The 18,418-nt window shown below is 57.5% G+C and overlaps 1 protein-coding gene across 1 annotated transcript in view; it reads left to right on the top strand.

Annotated features, from left to right (window-relative positions):
- Positions 1-5: 5 nt before the first annotated feature.
- SIPA1L3 (signal induced proliferation associated 1 like 3) overlaps positions 6-18,418 on the top strand; it is a gene marked incomplete at its 5' end in the record, with an annotated part of 78,002 nt that continues 59,589 nt past the window's right edge. The window contains 5 exons of the mRNA XM_004715848.2: positions 6-396; positions 4,899-5,029; positions 14,446-14,634; positions 15,620-15,794; positions 17,926-18,029. Of these exons, the coding sequence (XP_004715905.1) occupies positions 6-396; positions 4,899-5,029; positions 14,446-14,634; positions 15,620-15,794; positions 17,926-18,029 (990 nt within the window). The remainder of the gene's footprint in view (positions 397-4,898; positions 5,030-14,445; positions 14,635-15,619; positions 15,795-17,925; positions 18,030-18,418) is intronic.

Here is an 18,418-nt window from a genome sequence, read left to right as displayed (position 1 = left end):
CGGCCCCGCGGGCCCCCGGCCTGGGGGGCCTGGACCCCGCCTTCACCAGCACGGAGGATCTGAACTGCAAGGAGAACCTGGAGCAGGACCTGGGCGACGACAACAGCAACGACCTGCTGCTCAGCTGCCCGCACTTCCGCAACGAGACGGGCGGCGAGTGCGAGCGCAACGTGAGCTTCTCCCGGGCCTGCGCGGGCTCCCCGGGGGGCGCCGCCCAGGGCCCCGGCCCGGGCCGGCCGGCCGAGCCCCCGCTGAGCGCCTACCGCACCAACGCCAGCATCTCGGTGCTGGAGGTGCCCAAGGAGCAGCAGCGGACGCAGAGCCGGCCGCGGCAGTACAGCATCGAGCACGTGGACCTTGGCGCCCGCTACTACCAGGACTACTTCGTGGGCAAAGGTAACGGTGGCAGGGGTCCGAGGACTAGAGGGGGCGATCAATAATGCTGAATACCCGGAGGGCGTTTGCACCTCTCTGAGCCAGGATGCAGCCGCAGGCCAGGTCACGACGGAAATCCCCATCTTCCTGGGGCTTCGGTGTCAGGAGAGGAAGACAAGCACGAAACAGGATGGGTGGGTGAACGTAGAGACCAAGTGTCCCGGGTGTTCTGGAAGCGCTGTGGGGAGAGGAAGAGTCAGGGAGGGCCTGGGAAAGTAAGTGCCTCCCCATACTGAGCCCAACGAGAGGAGGGACAGACAGGGCTGCACGGAGACCCCAGCAAGGGTGGAAATCCTGGCGCATAGGGGGGGGGCGGGTCGGGGTTGACTGGCAGGGTGGTAAGAGGGAGAGAAGGGGGCCTGAGGCAGTGACTGGGCCACAGGGGAGGCCAAGTATAGTGGAACCACTGCAGGGTTCTGAGCTGGCCAGGCACTGATTGGCCTCAGGCGTCCATAAGTGACCTCTGGCTGTCAGTGGGCAGCAGGCTGGGGGAAGAAGTGGGAGCTGGGAGACCAGGCAGGAGATGACTGGACAGAACTGGATTGGTTGGGGGGGATGAATATTTTGAAGGTGGACCTGCTGGTGTCTGGAAGGTGTCCATGCCAGGGAGACAGGGTTCACTGGTGCTGTTTGGCCACTTCCAGGACAGTGCAGTGACCACAAAAGCAGGGGCCAGGCAGGAACCGGGGGTGAAGCAGCGCTCACCCCCACAACTCCAGCTGACTTTGCCCTGAAGGAAATAGAAACCCGAATGCTGCTGCTTTTAAAAAGAGGACTCTGTGGTGTTCTCACTGAAGGTATACACAGTGTACACATCAGCTCAGGCTCCCCTTGCACACCTGCTGTACAGGCTGTGGAATGACATTGCTATGTTCTCACAGGGCACGACTGGTCTCATAATTTCTGTTCTGGTGTTTCTGTTTTCATTCATCTAGTTTCCCTGCCCCTCCCATACACACTTTTGTGGTAAAATGATTGTTGATCATTTGGCCTGAGAGAGACCGTTGTGTTAGGCCGGGTTGACTGGAGAGACAAATCCAGTGACACTCGTACAAGCATAAGAAAGAGCTTTATATCAAGAAAATATGCCAGCCCAGTCTTACTGAAGTCCCTAAGTCCCTGGGCAGACTCCCACCGTGCACCACATGCAACGATGCAGAGTGCAGGAAGATCAGATCGCAGGCCAGAGTGTGCAAAGTCCTGTGGCTCCGCAGGTGGTAGAAAACATGGCAGAGGCTCTCGCAGCTCTCCAAGTCAGCAAGCAGGTAGAAAGAGAGAGAGAGAGCGACCTCCAGAGAGCTGTAGATCTTGCTCGGACCTCCAAGTGAGATCATCAGGCTGCTTCCTGATTGACAGGCTAAACTCCACCCCTAGACTTTCATGTATCTTCGAGTTGACAGGACATCCCGTAACTACCACAGCAATCTTAAAAGAGCACTGCGCTCCCAGTGACACTCTCTGCCCTGGGAGCCCATCTGTTGTCCAGGAGTCTGGATTTCAGATGGAAAGAATATCTCAGAACAGTAATCTCGGAGAGCCCTTCCTTCTCGCTCGGTCTTGTGAACCTGGACTCATGTTTCGAAGAATGTAAGATTCTGCTCCTCATTTTGTCTCCCGTTCTGGAAAGAGCCAGCCATCGCAGACTTGATCAGAGCGGTCTGTAGTAGTAGCCAGGCACCATCTGCTTCTTATGCTCTCTGGGTAACGGAGGCCATGGTTCACGTAAATATGCGCTTCGTGGACCGGTTTCTTCTATGAATCTATGGTTGTCTTCTCCCTCTTTTGCTCTGGGCAGGCAGAAACCAGTAGTTGGATCATCGATAGCTGCTCAGAAGCTCTTAAGACCCCAGACACCACTCACCAGATTATAACTTTATTACCTATGTTACACCAGTTGACCAAGTTATCCCTCCAAACTATGGTCCTAAGCCTCCAATCTCAGAAAACCAATCCTACAAGGTGTGTGATTCTGTCTTAAGAATGATGAGTAATTGTGACCCTGTCTGCTTTATTTTATGTCTATATCATGTATGCATCCACCTGTATACATACTTAGAGTTGTACTCACTTATATATCTGTGTGCATACACATATGTATGTCTGTACTTGCATGTAGATCTTTCAGTGGTGGTTACTGTTGTTGCAATGTTACATATGCCACAGAAATTACCCACAGGCCCCTCCTTCTCCCGTGCATCTTGGTGACGTCACTTCCCTTCATCAAGCTCGGCACATTTTTCCTGCATTTCCTGTTCCTTTTCCACCACCACAGATCACTAGCTAGAGAGGGAATCCTCCTATAAGCACCAAGGAACGTTACTTGGTTTGTGTTTGTGTGTGTTTTTCTCTACCTCATGACCTGCAGGTTCACCCACACGGTAAGCTATCTGGGAATGTGCTTTTCTTTATCGCTGGGTGTCACCCCATTGGTGGGCCCTTAGCTTGTTTCCATGTCTTTGTAAATAAGCCCAGGTGTGCAGACGGCTCTGTGTCACTTCCATTAGGTGGGAGAATATGAAGGACTGGAAGTGCTGTGTCGTGTGGTGGCTCTACCTCTAGTTTTGGGAGGAATTACCTTGCTACAATAGCTCCCCATTTGTGTCCCACCAGCAATTGGATGAGGGTCCAAATTCTGTACATCTTTTCCAACACTTATTTATTTTTTGGTGGTTTTTGTTGTTGTTTTGTTTCATTGTTTAAAATGATCTTAGCCACCCTAGTGGGAATGAAATGGAATCTCACTGGGGTTTGGATTTGGACCCAACCCACCCGCCGCTCTTCAGGAGAAAGAGGAGGCTTTCTGCTCTGTAAAGAGGGGCGGTCTCGGAAACCCACAGGGCCGGTGGCTGTCACAGTCATTAGCAGTGGGTCGGGCTGGGTTTTGGAGGGCAAAAAGGCAAGCTTCCCAGTCAAGTGAGCTTCCTCTAAAGGACTTTTCAGAAGCCACATCCAGTCATTTCTGCTTCTACCCCACTGGCTACTCGTATCCGCAAGGCAGGCTGGCAAATAGAGGCTTTATGCTAGGTACAGACCCCCTGCCACGCTCCCGTTTCCTCCAAGGTCAGAGGGTCTCTCTCGAGGGCAGAGGGGAGCCGGGCAGAGTAGCTTGGACTGATTTGCAGCCCAGGACCTTGTTGGTAAGCATCACCAGTGTCCACAGGGCTGTCCTAGGACTCAAGAGCGCAGTCTCGGGAGCTCCTACTGGGGAGGGAGACAGCCTTGGGGATGGGGTACCCTCCCAAAGCTTACCAGCTCCATGACACAACACACACACTTCCAGCAACGTCGCAGACCCAGAACAAAAATGGCATGTGTGAAAATAAGGTGAGGGAGGGGAGCCATCCCAGACGGCCACCAAGAGAGGCAACGGCCCTTGCACACAGTGTACGGTCCAGAACGGGCAGCGCCTGTCGGGGGCAGGGAGAGCCACTTCATATTGATTGGGAAATTCGCCCGGAAGCTGTTGGTTGTGACCCTCAGTTTCTCTCCCCAAACCAACCACCACAAAGAAAGCCCGCCTCCACCACGTCAGTTCCGGCCCCCAACAGCCCTATAGAGTTTGTTTCTAAGACTGTAAGTCTTCACGGGAGCACAGAGCCTGGGAGCAGCTAGTGGATTTGAACTGCAGTTGGCAGTGTCTCTAGGGGCAGATAAGTTCAAAATAGACAATCCGCAGCCATCATGGAAGAAGGTAGCAAGTTCTCGCTTTGAAACTAGGATGTCAGCCCACCTGTGGAGGGTTTGAACAACTTGGCTAATGACCCTTGTGCATCCACCATGCACACACTCTTGTGCATTCATTCATTGTGTGTGTGTGTGTGTGTGTGTGTGTGTGTGTGTGCGCGCGCGTGCACGCGCGCGCGCGCACCTAGCCTAACCACCAGAGTGGATTCTTGTCAGCTCTCACTTGGGAGGGCCTGCATGCGAGGAACACAGTGAGCTGGGGCCATTCCTTCACACCAAGACTTTGAACCCCGTCATCCCAATGGGTTCTATCCCCTGCTGAGAATTTGCCTTTTGTCCAGGCGTGGTGGGGGACATTAAACTCACTGCCATCGAGTCAACCCCATCAGGCAGGTTGGACTGCTCCTCTGAGTTTCAGAGACTAACTCCTTACAGGAGTAGCAAGCCCTGTCTTTCTCCCAAGAAGCAACTGGTGGGTTTGAACCGCTGCCCTTGTGTATTGTAATCCATCTCGAAATCACTACGCCTAGAGTCTGCTTCTGTACGTCTGGAGCAAAAAGCTGCGTTCCCAGCAGGGGTTGAACGGGTTCAAAGCCCAGGGTCTGTGACTTGGCGGAGGTGGCACACTAAGGCGGGTGGGCCCCAGCCTGTATCTCCTTAACCATCTCCCCACTGAGTGTGGCCAGGAGCAGGGTGAGGACTGGGTAGCAGGACTCCGCGGGGTGATGAAGAGCCTGCTCCCCGACCGCTGACTGGTCTCGCCTGCCCTTCCTTCGCAGAGCACGCCAACTACTTTGGTGTGGACGAGAAGCTGGGGCCAGTGGCCGTGAGCATCAAGCGGGAAAAGCTGGAGGACCACAAGGACCATGGGCCCCAGTACCAGTACAGGATCATCTTCCGGACCCGAGAGGTAGGCCCTGTCATCCCCGTCCTCACACACTGGTCAGCTGCCTGGTCAGCACTGGGCCCCGGTCTGTGGGCCGGCGCTCACCCTGCTTCCTCTCCTGGAACCCGCCTGCCCACCCGCCACCCCACGACGGGTGCTGTCTCAGTCTGCCCACCCGTTTTATCAAGGAGGAAGCGGAGGCTCAGGCAAGGTAGGTGATAAGCAGAGCATCTCACAGCAAATAAATGGATGTGTCTCCAGAGCGCGCACTACCGAGCCAAGCCCGAAGGGCCATCTTTGCCGGAAACTCGCTGGCTGGTCAGCAGACGCGAGAGAGGCTCTGTGGGAGAGTCCTTCAGTGTCAGGAGGTGTCCTGAAGGGAAGGAGGACGGAGACTGTGCCGGGGGCAAGGTCGGGTTGGGGAAGCTCCCCAGCAGGTGCCGCAACAAAGTCAGTCCCTCCCCCTTTGAGAGGGGAGAAAGTTCTCACGGGCCTGGCCTGGTCAGGGGTCCGCTGTGGTCTAGAGCCAGAGCCTGGCCTATAGCATAGCCCTTGGAGCAGCCTTGCTGTGTGGAGATTCGATTGTAAGTAGCACGAAACTGCGTTCAGTGGACTCGAGTCAAAAGGAAAATCCTTGCGTCCTGTAATGATATGCAGGGGTAGGCTAGCTAGCGGTGAGCAAGATGGGACCTGGGGACTCAAGTTCTGCTCTCTTATTTGCTCCGCGCGGCTGCCATTTTTGCATCATGAGTGACAGTCCCCTGGGCCACCAATGCACTATCACGAGGACAGGCTGCCCAAGTCTTCTGACCCCATAGCTCTCTGACCCTGCACCTGCAGGCACTTCTCAGCTGCATCTCCAGGCAGGGCTCTGATTGGCTGTAGTGGATCACAAGATCCTGTCCCTCACCAATCACTGTGTTCAGGCCTGAAGGAGCCAGAATGGTCTGGAGGCTGACGGGACTAGGCACCAGCACTGGCCTGGTTCTTTCAGAACCACCTGGGGGAGCGGCTTGGCAGCTCTTCCGCTAAAAGGGGTTGGTGCCAACTCATAGCAGGAGCAGACCGCCTCGGCTTTCTCCCTCGATGGGGTTGAACCTTGACTTTGCAATTCGCCACCCAATTCCTAACCCATAGCGCCACCAGCAAAAAGGGGGGAGTGGGGGCTGTTAAATCTTAAACCAGAAAGATTCCCCAAAGTCTTCTTAACATCAAGCCTTCCTTTAACTTAGCTAGCGAGAAGAGGGTTATCTGAGCCTTACACTCTGGTATAGAGCAGTCTGCATGGGGTCACGGGAGCCCTGTTGGTGCGGCGGGTCAGGCGCTGGGCGATCTGAATCATGAGGCGGGCAATTCAAGCCCACCAGCTGAGGCTGTTTGTGCCCCACGGTCTTGGAAACCCGATGGAGCAGTTCCATTCTGTCCTATGGGGTCGATAGAAGTCGGAATCGGCTTCATAGTCACGGGTTTGGATTTTACACGTGTTTGTAAGCACGTAAGAGGGCTGGTGGCATAGGGAACGCATTGGGCTTCCAACTGCAAGGTTGGCAGTTTGAAAATGCCAGTCGCTCCCAGGGAGGAAAACAGGCTTCCTGCTCCTGTGAACGCACAAAGGCAGTTCTGCCCTGCCCGATAGGGTCGCAGCGAGGTGTGAGGGAGCGGGCGCGGGCATGTGGGATGTACCTGGGTCTCTCAGCCGAGGTTCTCCAGAGCTGCGCTGGTTAAACTTTTTCCTCTCCCAACCCCTTTTCACTGGACAAATTGGCAACACAGGCCAGAAACACCTGAGATTGATTATGTGTTTGATTCTGAATCAAATTCCGGTTGTTTGGCATTGGCATCCACGTGGCTTTCAAGAAACTTTCTACTGTTGCCAAATTTTTCGTGATCCCCACTTTCAGCCAAACCCACAGTTTAGGAAGTTTTGTTCCGGAGACTCAAAACCAGTGACACATATGTATGCGTGTATATCGTGTATAGATAAAGGAAAACTGACGGGAAGGAAGGGAGAGAGAGGGAAAGAGAAGAAGAGAAAGAAAGGGCTCCCATGGATGCAGAAGCAGGCAAGTTCAAGTCCAGGCAGGTTCCGGGTCCAGGGTTCTGACTTGTGTAGCTCTGGAAGCTGACGAACCCCTGATCAGCAGGAAGAGGGGAGGACTCCAAGGTCAGCCGGCCAGACGACAAGGCGCAGAGGATGCCCTGGATGACCAGGCAGTACCGCAGGCCGTTGGTTCAAGTCCAAAGACAAGCAGTCAGGAGCCAGAAGCAGGATCCAAACCCAGCAAGAAAAGCAAGCAAGTTTCCCGCAGTGTCCACTTATGTTGGAAGCAGGCCACACCCTTAATTACAATTCATTACATCAGGGCCGTGATCTAAGTAAAGGTGTTGTCTTCTACCCTAATCTCACTCATTATGGAGGCTTACGCTGATGGGTTTTGTTTACATTGTTAGGTCAGGTCTTAGAGGATGACTAGGGGTTAACTGCCCAGCCCGTGAATCCCGGCCAAGCCTTTAACCACCATTAGTGTCTCTGGTAGTTTGTTCTTCTGTATGTGGGACCCAGGTGACACCAGCAAACTGAACGATTAGATTGGCAACTGTGTGTGTGTGGTGTGTGGGTGGGTGGGTGTACAGAGTTCATGCTACTGAGGGAGGGACGTTAACCCAGAAAAACAGCCTGGGAACTGTCAGACCACGTCAGAGGCTGCCACCAGGCCACTGACCTCCACGTGGAATGTATGGAATCCCGTATGCTTTGCATAGTCTCCACAACAGCAAGATAAACTTTCAGCAAAAAGAAAAGAGCCAGCCACGCAGAAATGATAGACTCCCAAAAGACCCAAGTAAGAAAGACCCATCAGCCAAGGGAGGCCCCCACCTCGCCCTCAATGGTCTCCCTCAGCCGAGCCCTGCCCCCACCCCTGCGAGCCCGGAATCCGGCAGGCTGCCACCGACAGGGCCAGCCATCCCTGGACCTCATCCAGGCTGGCAGACACTGTGCTAACCCCGTCTCCTGGTGGCACCCCTCCTGCTGAGGGAAAATGGGGTGACATTGGCCACTAAGGGGAGGCTGACCAAAACCACGTGTCTTGGACGCAGGTGGCCATGGCCCCCGCCCTCCCCAGCCCCCCCTCCTCGCATCTCTGCCCCAAGGGGCACCGGGCAGCATACGAAGAAACAGCTGTGCGGACCATTCTGTGATGTCGGGGCTGCTGGGTGACAGAGATGAGCTGGATTCGTCGATAGTGTGTACTGCTGTCCACGGCCAGCCTACTGAGCACTTCCTGTGCGCTAGGCCTGGTTCGGTGGTGATGGCACTGCCATCCTCAGCACAGGTGACCGAGGTAAAGCCTTGCCCAGAGTGCCATCCAGCAAGCAGCAGGCCCACCCACTCAGGAGCTGTGAATTCCACCTCCAGGCCAGTTTTCACAAATGAAAGCATGTAGCGTGAGATTGTTTTCTCTGCGGTCCCGTGCTGTAAGGTGGAAGGGGCTTGGTGCCATTCATAGCTCGGTCCTGTTCCCACTCACCTTGCCCTTCCCCGCACACATACACCCCCCGCCCCACCCACACACACACACACACAACACTACCCCCGGGGACTGTGGTCTCCCAGGCTGGGCCTAGCGCCCTCGATCAAGGCTCCGACCCGCAGGCCTGGAATGCTTCCCTTCCGCTGAGCATCCCCCGGCTCCCGTGGGAGAGGTGCTCTTGTGGGGAGGGACACACCACACGAGGGAGGTGACAACTGAGAAGGTGGTGTTCATGTGGAGACCTGAGGGCGTGAGGGAGGGTACACCACAGGCACCTGAGGAGTCTTCCTGGCAGAGGAAACAGCTGGCACCGGGTACCCAGGCTGGGCCATGTGGAGTCCCGGCTGAGTCCTTGTGTCCCCCAGCCTCTGTGGAACCTCGGGCTCCTCCTCTTCCTCTCTGGAGCCCCAGCCTCCCTCGGCGGTGGAGTGGACTCGGCCAGGTGCGTGTCTGCAGCACTAGGGAGGCTTCGGATTGGCTCTGTGAAGTGTGGTCCACCTGAGTCCAATGGGGCGGCCCCAGGGCCCAGCCCATTGCAGAGCCCTCAGGCCGGAGCGGAAGGGAGGGCAGTGGCCAGCAAGTGTGCTGCTCCGTCCCCAGGCCCTCCCGTTGTGGAGGTGGAGTCCAGAAACAGCCAGCCAGCGGTCATCGTCACAGGCAGCTCTTGCACAGCCTCCTGCCAGCCGTGCTGTGCTCCAGGTGCTCCAGCTACCAGCCCCACCATCGTCCCCAGTCCATAGATGGGAACACCGAGGCCGCAGATGGGCCTCCACCTCGGCAGAACTGGCCGCCCTGCCAGCAATTCAGGTTGGAATTCTGGGCTCTGCAGACAGGCAGCCGTGGGTGTGGGCCCACCAGCTCTGCCACCCAACATCCATATGACCTTGGTCAAATGGGTTGACCTCTGCAGCCTCCGTATCTGCACCTGGAACAAGGATCCTGATGCCAGGGGCCCATGCCCCCAGGAGTCCCAGACAGAGTTGCCCTTCTGGCCCCGCACATGCCCCAGGCATGGTGGAGCAAGCACCGCTGGCATGGGGGCTGGAGCAAGGGCCCAGGCTGCCTTCCAAGCCCACCGCTTGCTGGAGCGGCCCAGATGGCCAAGCAGACAGTCAGGAGTGGGCCGCATCCCAGCAGATGGGGGGTGAGCGTTGGCAGTGCTCGCTCGCTCCCCTCCGACGTGGGAACAGCTTTGGAGCTGGGCTTGGGCACCTCCTGCCCAATCGTCAGCCCCAGCCCCACCAGCCGGCTGAGCGCCAAGCCAGGGCTGCCCTCTCCCGGGCCCCTGCTGGCACTGCCTCGCCCATAGACAGGCAGCCCAGGGGTCTTCTTTGGCCTAGCAAGCGGGACTCTCTGGCAGGCCCTAGGTTTGGCAGGGTTAGAGGGTTGGACATGTCATTTTTTTTTTAATCCAGTTTTCCTTTTAACTTGAAAAGTAACAGATGCTCATTGTTCAGCAGCGAAACAATACATTGAGTGTGTAAAACAGGAACCCGCCGCGTCTCGGTGAACAGGCCTCAGCTGGGCCCCGAGTCTGGTCTCCTGGTTGACTGCGTGGACGCCAGCAGAGTGGGGAGTGGCTGTAGTGAGGAGGAGATGCAGACCGTTGTCGGCACTGGAAGCCCAGGGCCAGGGCAGCAAAACGCCAGAGTGGGTGGCGTGTGTCACAGTGCTGAGGCCTCAAGGGCAGGTTCAGGGTGTCACCGAGGCTCCAGGGGAGGTGGCTCCGTTGCCATGTGGCATGTGTCCCTCCGTCTCACCTCTTCTGGAAGGACACCGCTCAGCCTGCCAGCATGACCTCCTGCCGGCTGCTAACGTCTCCCAAGACCCTCTTCGCAAACCGGATCCCATTGACACGTTTCTGGGGTTAGCAGACCTCTCAGAAGTGCCTTTCTGCTGGCCTCCTTGGCCCACTGTATTTCCCTCACTCACCACCCAGGGACGCCTGTGCTTTACTGCACAGACACCTTAGAGGGGAGCTCTACCGAAGAGGACAAGGAAGCACCGCAGTGGGGCCAGAGTCAGCAAGGAGGCGAGCCACTGACCCCTGTGTCCTGCTGACCGCCCCCCACCCCCATCTCTCTGACCCAGTCTCCCTTGATGGTTGCTTGTTTAGTGTTTGATCTCCGTCTGGCTCCTTAGCTCCATGGTGCTCTGTGGGTGCTGTGGGTGATGCTGGCGGTGCTGTGGGTGATGAGCGGGGCTGATAACGGCAAGCTCAGCCGTTCAAACCCACCAGCCACTCTGAGAGCCAAAGACGAGGCTCTCTGCTCCTGTAGAGACCGACAGCCTCAGAAACCCACAGGGGCAGTTCTACTCTGTCCTGCAGGGGCGCTGCAAGGTGGGGTAGACTGGACGGTGGTGAGCTGGCTCACACACAGTTTGATGTGCAGGGACAATCGGGATGGATGCCTCTGTGAGGCAGCCGGGTGGGGGAGGCTCGTATCTATGAGCCCTTTTGTACTGTCCGAATTTGGAACCATTTACAAAAGACACACACACCTACTGTATTCACAACGTAAAAATGCAACAGCCTGTGGAAGCGGCTACCCCAGGTTGAGACTCCGACATCGTGGGAAAAGGCACTCTCTGATGCCCAGGACCCCACAGGGGCGTATCTGGGGTCTGAACCCAGGCCAGCTGACCCCCCAGGGGACCTCCTGGAAAGCTTATTAGAGGGTCCGCCTGCACCCAGAGCCCAGAGCGAGGCAGCAGCAATGAAGAACCACACGTCTGCCACCCAGTCAATGCTGCTCCGCGGCCTTAGAGGGCTGGGGGCTGCCTGGGGGTTCCTTTCCAGAGTAGCACGCGTCGTTCTACCAAGAAGTGGCTGGTGGCTCCGAACTGCAGCCCACAACTGCTTGTTGTGCACCTTCAGCAGGATGCCAGGCGTTGTGGGGGGGTGAAATCATGGGGGGCTTGCAAACTCTCCCCGTCGCTGGCTGTGTGAACTCTGTGGGGAGAGGCGGGCAGTCACTAGAGGGCTCTGAGCAGAGAGCCGGATGGCACTCTCTCTGGAGCAGGAGGACCAGTGTGGGCAGGGAGATGGCCAGCTTTACAAGCAGGGGACTTGAGAAACCTCACAGGAAAATCCCGTCAAGTGGTCAAAGCAAGAATGGAGGAGGAAGGAGGCTGGTCACGTGGCCCAGCGGAGCGCACGGCCAAGCCGAGTCAGCGTGAGGGCAGTTGTCCCACCTGGTCGCCTGGGGTGGCTGGGAGCCAGAGCTCACGATGGCGTGGGGTTGTGTTTTTAAATCACTGTACTGGGGCTCTTGCAGCTCTTACAGCAGCGCACACATCCACTGTGTCAGGCCCTTTTGCACACGTGTGCCATCATCATCTTCAAGACGGTTTCTGCTGCAGCCCTCGGTGTCAGCCCCTCTTTTCCCACCCTCCCTCTCTCATGAACCCCTGATCAATGATGAGTTGTTTTTATTTTCATATCTTACACTGTCCGCTCTCGCCCTTCACCCGTGTTTGTTGTTCACCCCCCCAGGAGGGATGATTGTGATACATTATACGTTTGTATTTTCATATTTTACACTGTCCGCTCTCACCCTTCACCCACGTTTGTTCACCCCACTGGGGGGGGTGATTGTGATCGGTTCCCCCTGTCTCCCTTCCTTCCCCGCTACCTTCATGGTACCGCTCACTGCTCCCATTCTCCCATTGCTGTCCTGCATTCTGTGTGCCGAGAGCGCTTGCCTGTACCAGTGTGCATGCTCCGGTCTAGCCCGATTTGTAAGGGAGAACTGGGGTCAGGGGTTGTGATGAGGGTGGGGGGAGCCATTAAAGAACTGGAGGAATGGTGCGTGTTTTGTTGGTGCTATGCTGCCCCCTGGCTGGCTCTCCCCTTCATTGTGGCCCTTCTGTGAGGGATGTCCAGTCATCTACAGGTGGCCTTCGAGTCCCCATTCCGACCCGCCTTGTTTGCATTGGAATGGTTGTTTTGGGTCTTCGGATGCCTGATACCCGATCCCAGCGACGCCTCATGATCACAGTGGCAGAGCCGACCGTGGTTGAGGCATTGACTGAAGCCCACCACCCCAGCTGCCCAGACAAGCAGGGCAGAGCATCCCACGTCGGTGCTTTCCATCGCCTGGAGAGACTGCTCAGCTGGAGATGCGAGAGTCCTTAGTTTACCAGAACCGGGACCCCCAGCCTGGAGCTCAGCCCAGCCCTTCCTCACTCGCCTCCTGCCCAGGCTCTGTCTGGTGAGGCTGAGCTGCCTGCTCAGAGGTGATGTCATGGCGTGTTGGCTCTGCCAACTGCCCCCGGGTCTGTTGACTAAGTGAGCACATTTTTTCCAGAGAACACTACCCCACCTCTAGGCCTCACCCCAAGAGTGTCTTTGGTGCCTCTCCCCATCTCCTGGGGCGCAGGGAGGGTGTTTTCCTTGTCGTGTACAGAGCAGTAGAAGGCACCGTGCTGGACCCCATGTGCAGAACTGGATGCCAAGACCTGGTGGGCAGTGGTGGCATGGTGGGTAAAAGTGTGAGTTTGTGTTGGCAAGGTCATGAAGCAGCAGGGGCTTTTAACCAGGGCTAGCCAGCTGTTCATGGTCTACCTGCTTGGAAAATTGTTGGGCAGGTCAGTAAAATTGACGATTAGCACACCCAGTGATTCTGCAGTTTCTTTCCTAGCTATAAACCCTCCACCCCACCCCCCAAAAGCCCTGTGTTTGTGTGCCCAAGAGGTGCTTCCCTAACAGCACTGCTCCTGGCTGTCAAACACTAGAAGCCATTCCAAGGCATAGCAGCCAGGGAGTAGACAGCCCACTAGGGTAAAGAGAGCAGCCTGCACTCAGCACTGAGAGGAAGAAGCATGCCAGCCTGTGTGACCCAAGGATTGTCAATAATAACAGCCGACATTAAAGGAGGGAACTGTGCTTGAGCTTCATTTCTAAGCACCTCCAGACAGTCTCTGCTCATCAAGCAGGGTGTGCCTCGCCTCGCCTCGCCTCGCAGTCAGAGCACTGGGAAGTGGGTGGATGCAGATGCAGTTTGGTAACCACTTAGCCCCTTATCATTGTTCTCCCTTTTCGCCCATTTTAAATTTGTGCTAGCTTTTACGATTTTCTGCTGTCTTTTAGATTGAAGTTTTTTCTGGGCTTCACTTTGTTGTTGGGGCAGCATGTCGGATGTTTTTCTGTATACGAAATCCAGGATAGGTAACTCTAGAGACAGTAACTGGGTTAATGGTTTCCTGGGGGTACAGCGGGGAAGTTGGGGGGAGTTGGGGAGCTAATAATGATGAGTACAAGAACAAAGAAAATGCTCTGATTGCACAGCTCGTTTTAATGTGCTTACAGCAGTTTTACAGCCTCAGAAACTGCACGGGGCAGCTCTCTCTGTCTGCAGGGTGGCTAGAGTCAGAATGGACACGAGTGGTGGCACGCTTGCCGTGAGGTGACAGGCCACTAACAGTGAGGCCGGGAGCTCTCATCTGAGGGCTCGTTGCCTCCAGGTCCCTGTTTGACTCATCACACTTCACGCCCTGCCAGAACCCAGCTTCTCCACCAGCAAGTCAGCTCCCTGAGGCCAGGGATCTTGCTCTCCGCACTGTGAAGGGAGGAGTGTGCCAGAAAGCTATGGGTCACGTCTGTTGCCTCGTTCAGCCCTCCGCAAAGTTCTTTGGGGTTATGATCTTAGCACGGTATCCACTTCACCAAGGAGAAAACCCAGGCTCAGAGATAGGACGTGACTGGGTCACACAGCCAGGAAGTAGCTAGTCCAGCCAGGCCTGGCTTGGACCCGGGGTGCTCTGAGACCAGAGCCCAAGCATCTAACTCTCATCTTTGAGAAGACAGCCCCTTTATCTCGCCCCCCCCCCCCCCCACGTGTACTGACGTCACCACCCTGGGTCCCGAGAGCATCCCTTGTAAGCATCCCTTCTCTGCCCGTGTAGCTCATCACCCTGCGAGGCTCCATCCTGGAGGATGCCACACCCACGGCCACGAAGCACGGGACTGGCCGGGGCCTCCCTGTGAAGGACGCCCTGGAGTACGTCATCCCCGAGCTGAACATCCACTGCCTGCGGCTGGCCCTCAACACCCCCAAAGTGACGGAGCAGCTGTTGAAGTTGGACGAGCAGGGGGTGAGCAGGGCGGGGGTCACGGGAGCCAGGGCTGGCAGCCCCCTCTTCTTCTGAGTTTTGTATCAGTGTGGCTTTTAGGCAAACATCAGAAGCCTACTTGTTAGTTTCCATACACAGGAGTCTAAGAGCAAGAAGGAAACTGGTTCTTGGGCAGGAGGCGTCCTGGGGATGCTGGCATCATGAGTGCCCCTCTTTCTTCGTCTTTCTCTCTGCCTCCCCCTGCCCTCCCTGCACGCTGACCCCTGCTGCTCCTTCAGCATGTGCCCTTCCCACTGCCCTGAGCGTTGTCGGGCCCTGGCATCGCATAGACCCCCTTGGGCTGCCTGCCTATCCGAGAAGAGCCTCTGATTGCCCCAGCCTTGGGCCAGCTTTCTGCCTGTGGTCCAGGGGAATTCCGACACCCAAAACAAACTGGCACCCAGGGCCCACTTCCTGACAACAAGGAGCCCTGGTGGCCCTGCCAGCCGAGTGTTGGATTGCTAACCACAAGCCAGCGGTTCAAACCCACCAGCTGCTCTAACGAAAGATGAGGCCATAAAGATTCGCAGCCTCGTCACTTCTCGGCCTTTTGGCTCAGATCAGATGTAAAGATTGACAGCCTCCGAAACCCTGTAGCGGGCACTCGAGTGGGGATGCACCCAGTGGCAGTGGGTGAGTTTTGGTCCTGAAAACCACATTGACTGTAAGCTCTGAGCCTCTCAAGAGAGAATCCTACGGGCTCTCGGCTCGTGCCCGTCCACCTCCTGGCCACCTCCTGGGAACCTGGCCAACAAAGGCCCTTGTGCTGAGTGGCTCATCAGCCACCCCCTAGGCCCCAGTGTGTGTCAGCAGGCGGGTGAGCGCACCGCTGTGACAGACCCCAGCACCCCTTCTCTTCCTTTCCTGCTGAGGCGCTGGCCTTCTTGGAGACCCAGCTGCTCCAGGGCTCCCCACTCAGGGAACCCCACCCCGGCAGGTCCTCACCACGCTGCCCTTGCTCCCACAGCTCTGCCGGAAGCACAAGGTGGGCGTCCTCTACTGCAAGGCAGGCCAGAGCTCCGAGGAGGAGATGTACAACAACGAGGGCGCGGGCCCCGCCTTCGAGGAGTTCCTGGCCCTCCTCGGGGAGAAGGTCTGTCTCAAGGGCTTCAGCAAGTACGCCGCCCAGCTGGACGTCAAGAGTAAGTGGCCCTTGGTCCCAGGCCTGCCCGCACCTGAGGGTGAGGTGCTGATGGGCGCGCAGTCTGTCCCAGAGCAGAGGGCTGGCGGGTGGGCACCGGAGCGCACACGCCGAGCCACGCTGCGAGCTGTCGGTGTCCACTGGTCCACGTCAGATTTGGGGAGCCAGGGGTGACAGGACAGCGCTGGCCTCTCAGGCCTTCGTAACATTCACGGGACTCTCCCGTCGTCTCTCGGTTCCAGGGACCTTTGCGAGCCTCCTCTTGTCCCTGAGAACTGCACCCTCTTAGAGTGGCGGTGGTGGTGGGCGGTCATACAAGGCACTCGTACAGGCTCCCCGACAGACTGTAGGGATGGCATTGAGGGACCGTGGGTGAGGAGCAGGCGGGTCCCAGCAGCCGGGCAGGAGGTGGTAGCAAGACTCTCCCATTGGGGGGGCTGCTCAGGCAGGGAAGCCCCCAGACAGAGCCTTTGGTCAATCACTTGTTCTGCCTCATCCCCTTGGGCCTCGGGGGAGGAGGTGAAGCCGTGTTCAGCAGGGTGCCGCCTGCCACCATCACCCCCACCTTCAGCTCTGCCATAAAGGAGGCAGGAGAAGGAGCCCTCGGGTTTGAGTGTGCTTTTGTCTGTCTGTCTGTCTGTCTGTCTCTGCTCCTCTCTCTTCCCCTGTCTGTCTCAGCTTCCTCGTCTGTAATGTGAAGGAGGTAACAAGCAGTGTGCTGAAGGCAGGGACCAGAGGGCCCACTCTGCTGGCTGCCCTGGGCTCTGGGAGGGGCGGGTGCCAGCAGCGGGGGGCCGATGGGAAGCCCTCAGCGAGGGCACGGGCCCCGCGGCCATGTGGGAATTTGGAGCTCCAGGAAGATGAGAATGTCCGCTCTGAAGCGCAGCTCGCTCCACCCGAGGGAGGGGCGGGCCTGCCCTCCCCTGGGCGGGGGCCTGGCCAGGTGGATTCTGACGCATGGGCAGTGCAGAGCTGCTCCCTGGGGTTTCTGAGACGGCACCTTCTCGGAGTAGCAGTCCCCCTCAAACCAGCCCCAGCAGCCCCAGCTATTGGGACTTCTGTGGAAAGGGGCTTTGCTCTGGTGGCGCAGGGAGCCCCCTTAGCCAGCAGGCAAGGGTGCCCCCAGCATCAGGCAGCAGGCAGGGCCTTGAACTGCTGGGGACAGGCTCCTGTCTCTCCGAGAGGGGACACTGCAGAGGTGCCACGAAGGGATGCGGACGTGGGTGCGTCCCGCCATTGCTGTGCCTCAGTTTCCCCATCTGAACTGGGCTGGTGGTGGGATTGTGGCCCTCTCCCATCAGGGACTCAGAGACCCTTGTGTTCCTCATCGCCCCACATTTCTCCCAAGTCGGCTGTGTGTGCGGCATGGCCGAGCCCGCAGACAAAGTTTGCTTTGGCTGTTCCTAACTCTGCGTGGTGCGGGTCACCCGCCTTTCTTTGCCAGTACCCCTTGTGTCCACAGCGCACCGGGACCGAGGCTGCTGACATTAGAGCACAGTACAACAGCCCGTGGCGCTGTGGGTTCAGGGCCAGGTCTGCAAGTCGAACCCCTCAGCTGCTCTGCGGGAGAAAGAGGAGCAGCCTGGCCTGCTGGTGTGAAGGCGTGCTGCCCCGCGGCCCGCGTAGCCTAGGGTTGCTCTGAGTCCCGTGTGCAGGAAGTGGTCATCGTGAGAGCCTTCATCTGGCACAGTAAACCCAAACCCCTGCCTCAGGTGGACTCCAAAAGCCTAGCCGCAGAGCTAGCTGTGCCTGGGGCTGCCCAGGCTGTCACACAACGAGGGCAGACGGCCTCATCAGAGAGCCACTCGTAGGTCCGTGGCCAAGGGCTTTCCCACTGTGCCCCAGAGCTACTTCAACAGGGCCCCCCGGTAACTGTTGGGAGACTCTCCAAGGGATTGTCCCACGGGACCACCTGACCAACCACACAGGTGCTTCACACGCCTCCCCGGCCCCAGCTCCCCACAGACTGTTGCCTTTCCCCAGTCCGCTGGGTGGGCACACAGCGAAAGGTCTCTGTTTTTGAAAGCCAGCCTTCTTGAGAACCCTCCGTGACCAGCCGACACAGCCAGTCGTGGGCTGTGGCAGGAGCCCAGGAGGCGGCAATGCCACGCTAACCAAGCTTTCTGTTGCAGCCGACTCCACGGGCACGCACTCCCTCTACACGACGTTCCAGGACTATGAGATCATGTTCCACGTCTCCACCCTGCTTCCTTACACGCCCAACAACAGGCAGCAGGTCAGTGGGGCCCTGGCAGGCGGGTAGTAGGCAGGGGACGCAATTGCACCCCAAAGTGCTGTCCCACCCACACCGCTCCCAGCCTCAGTTCTCCTGGTACCCCCTGGGGGCTAGCTGGAGGCCCTGTACCTCGGAGACCCCTTGTCAAGTGGACTTTTCCCTGGGGGTCAAGGACTTTTACCTGGGTGGACAAGGTCTGCCTCTCCTCTCCTTGACCCTTATGGCCTCTGTCCACCGCAACTCCTGAGCGTGGTCGTCGGCTGCTGCTGTCTTCATTGTGAGCTGGTTGAAGGGCCGTGGTTCAGAGCATCCATTTGGTGCTGAACCAGCTCCTGCTGTTCCAACTCATCCATCGCCACCCGCTCACTGCGCTGTCTGTCATCTCCCCC

This window comes from Echinops telfairi, unplaced genomic scaffold (genome assembly GCF_000313985.2).
Source record: "Echinops telfairi isolate 266 unplaced genomic scaffold, ASM31398v2 ScPeMD7_655;HRSCAF=1070, whole genome shotgun sequence".
Lineage (NCBI taxonomy): Eukaryota > Metazoa > Chordata > Mammalia > Afrosoricida > Tenrecidae > Echinops > Echinops telfairi.
This window is presented reverse-complemented; position numbering and strand designations above follow the sequence as displayed.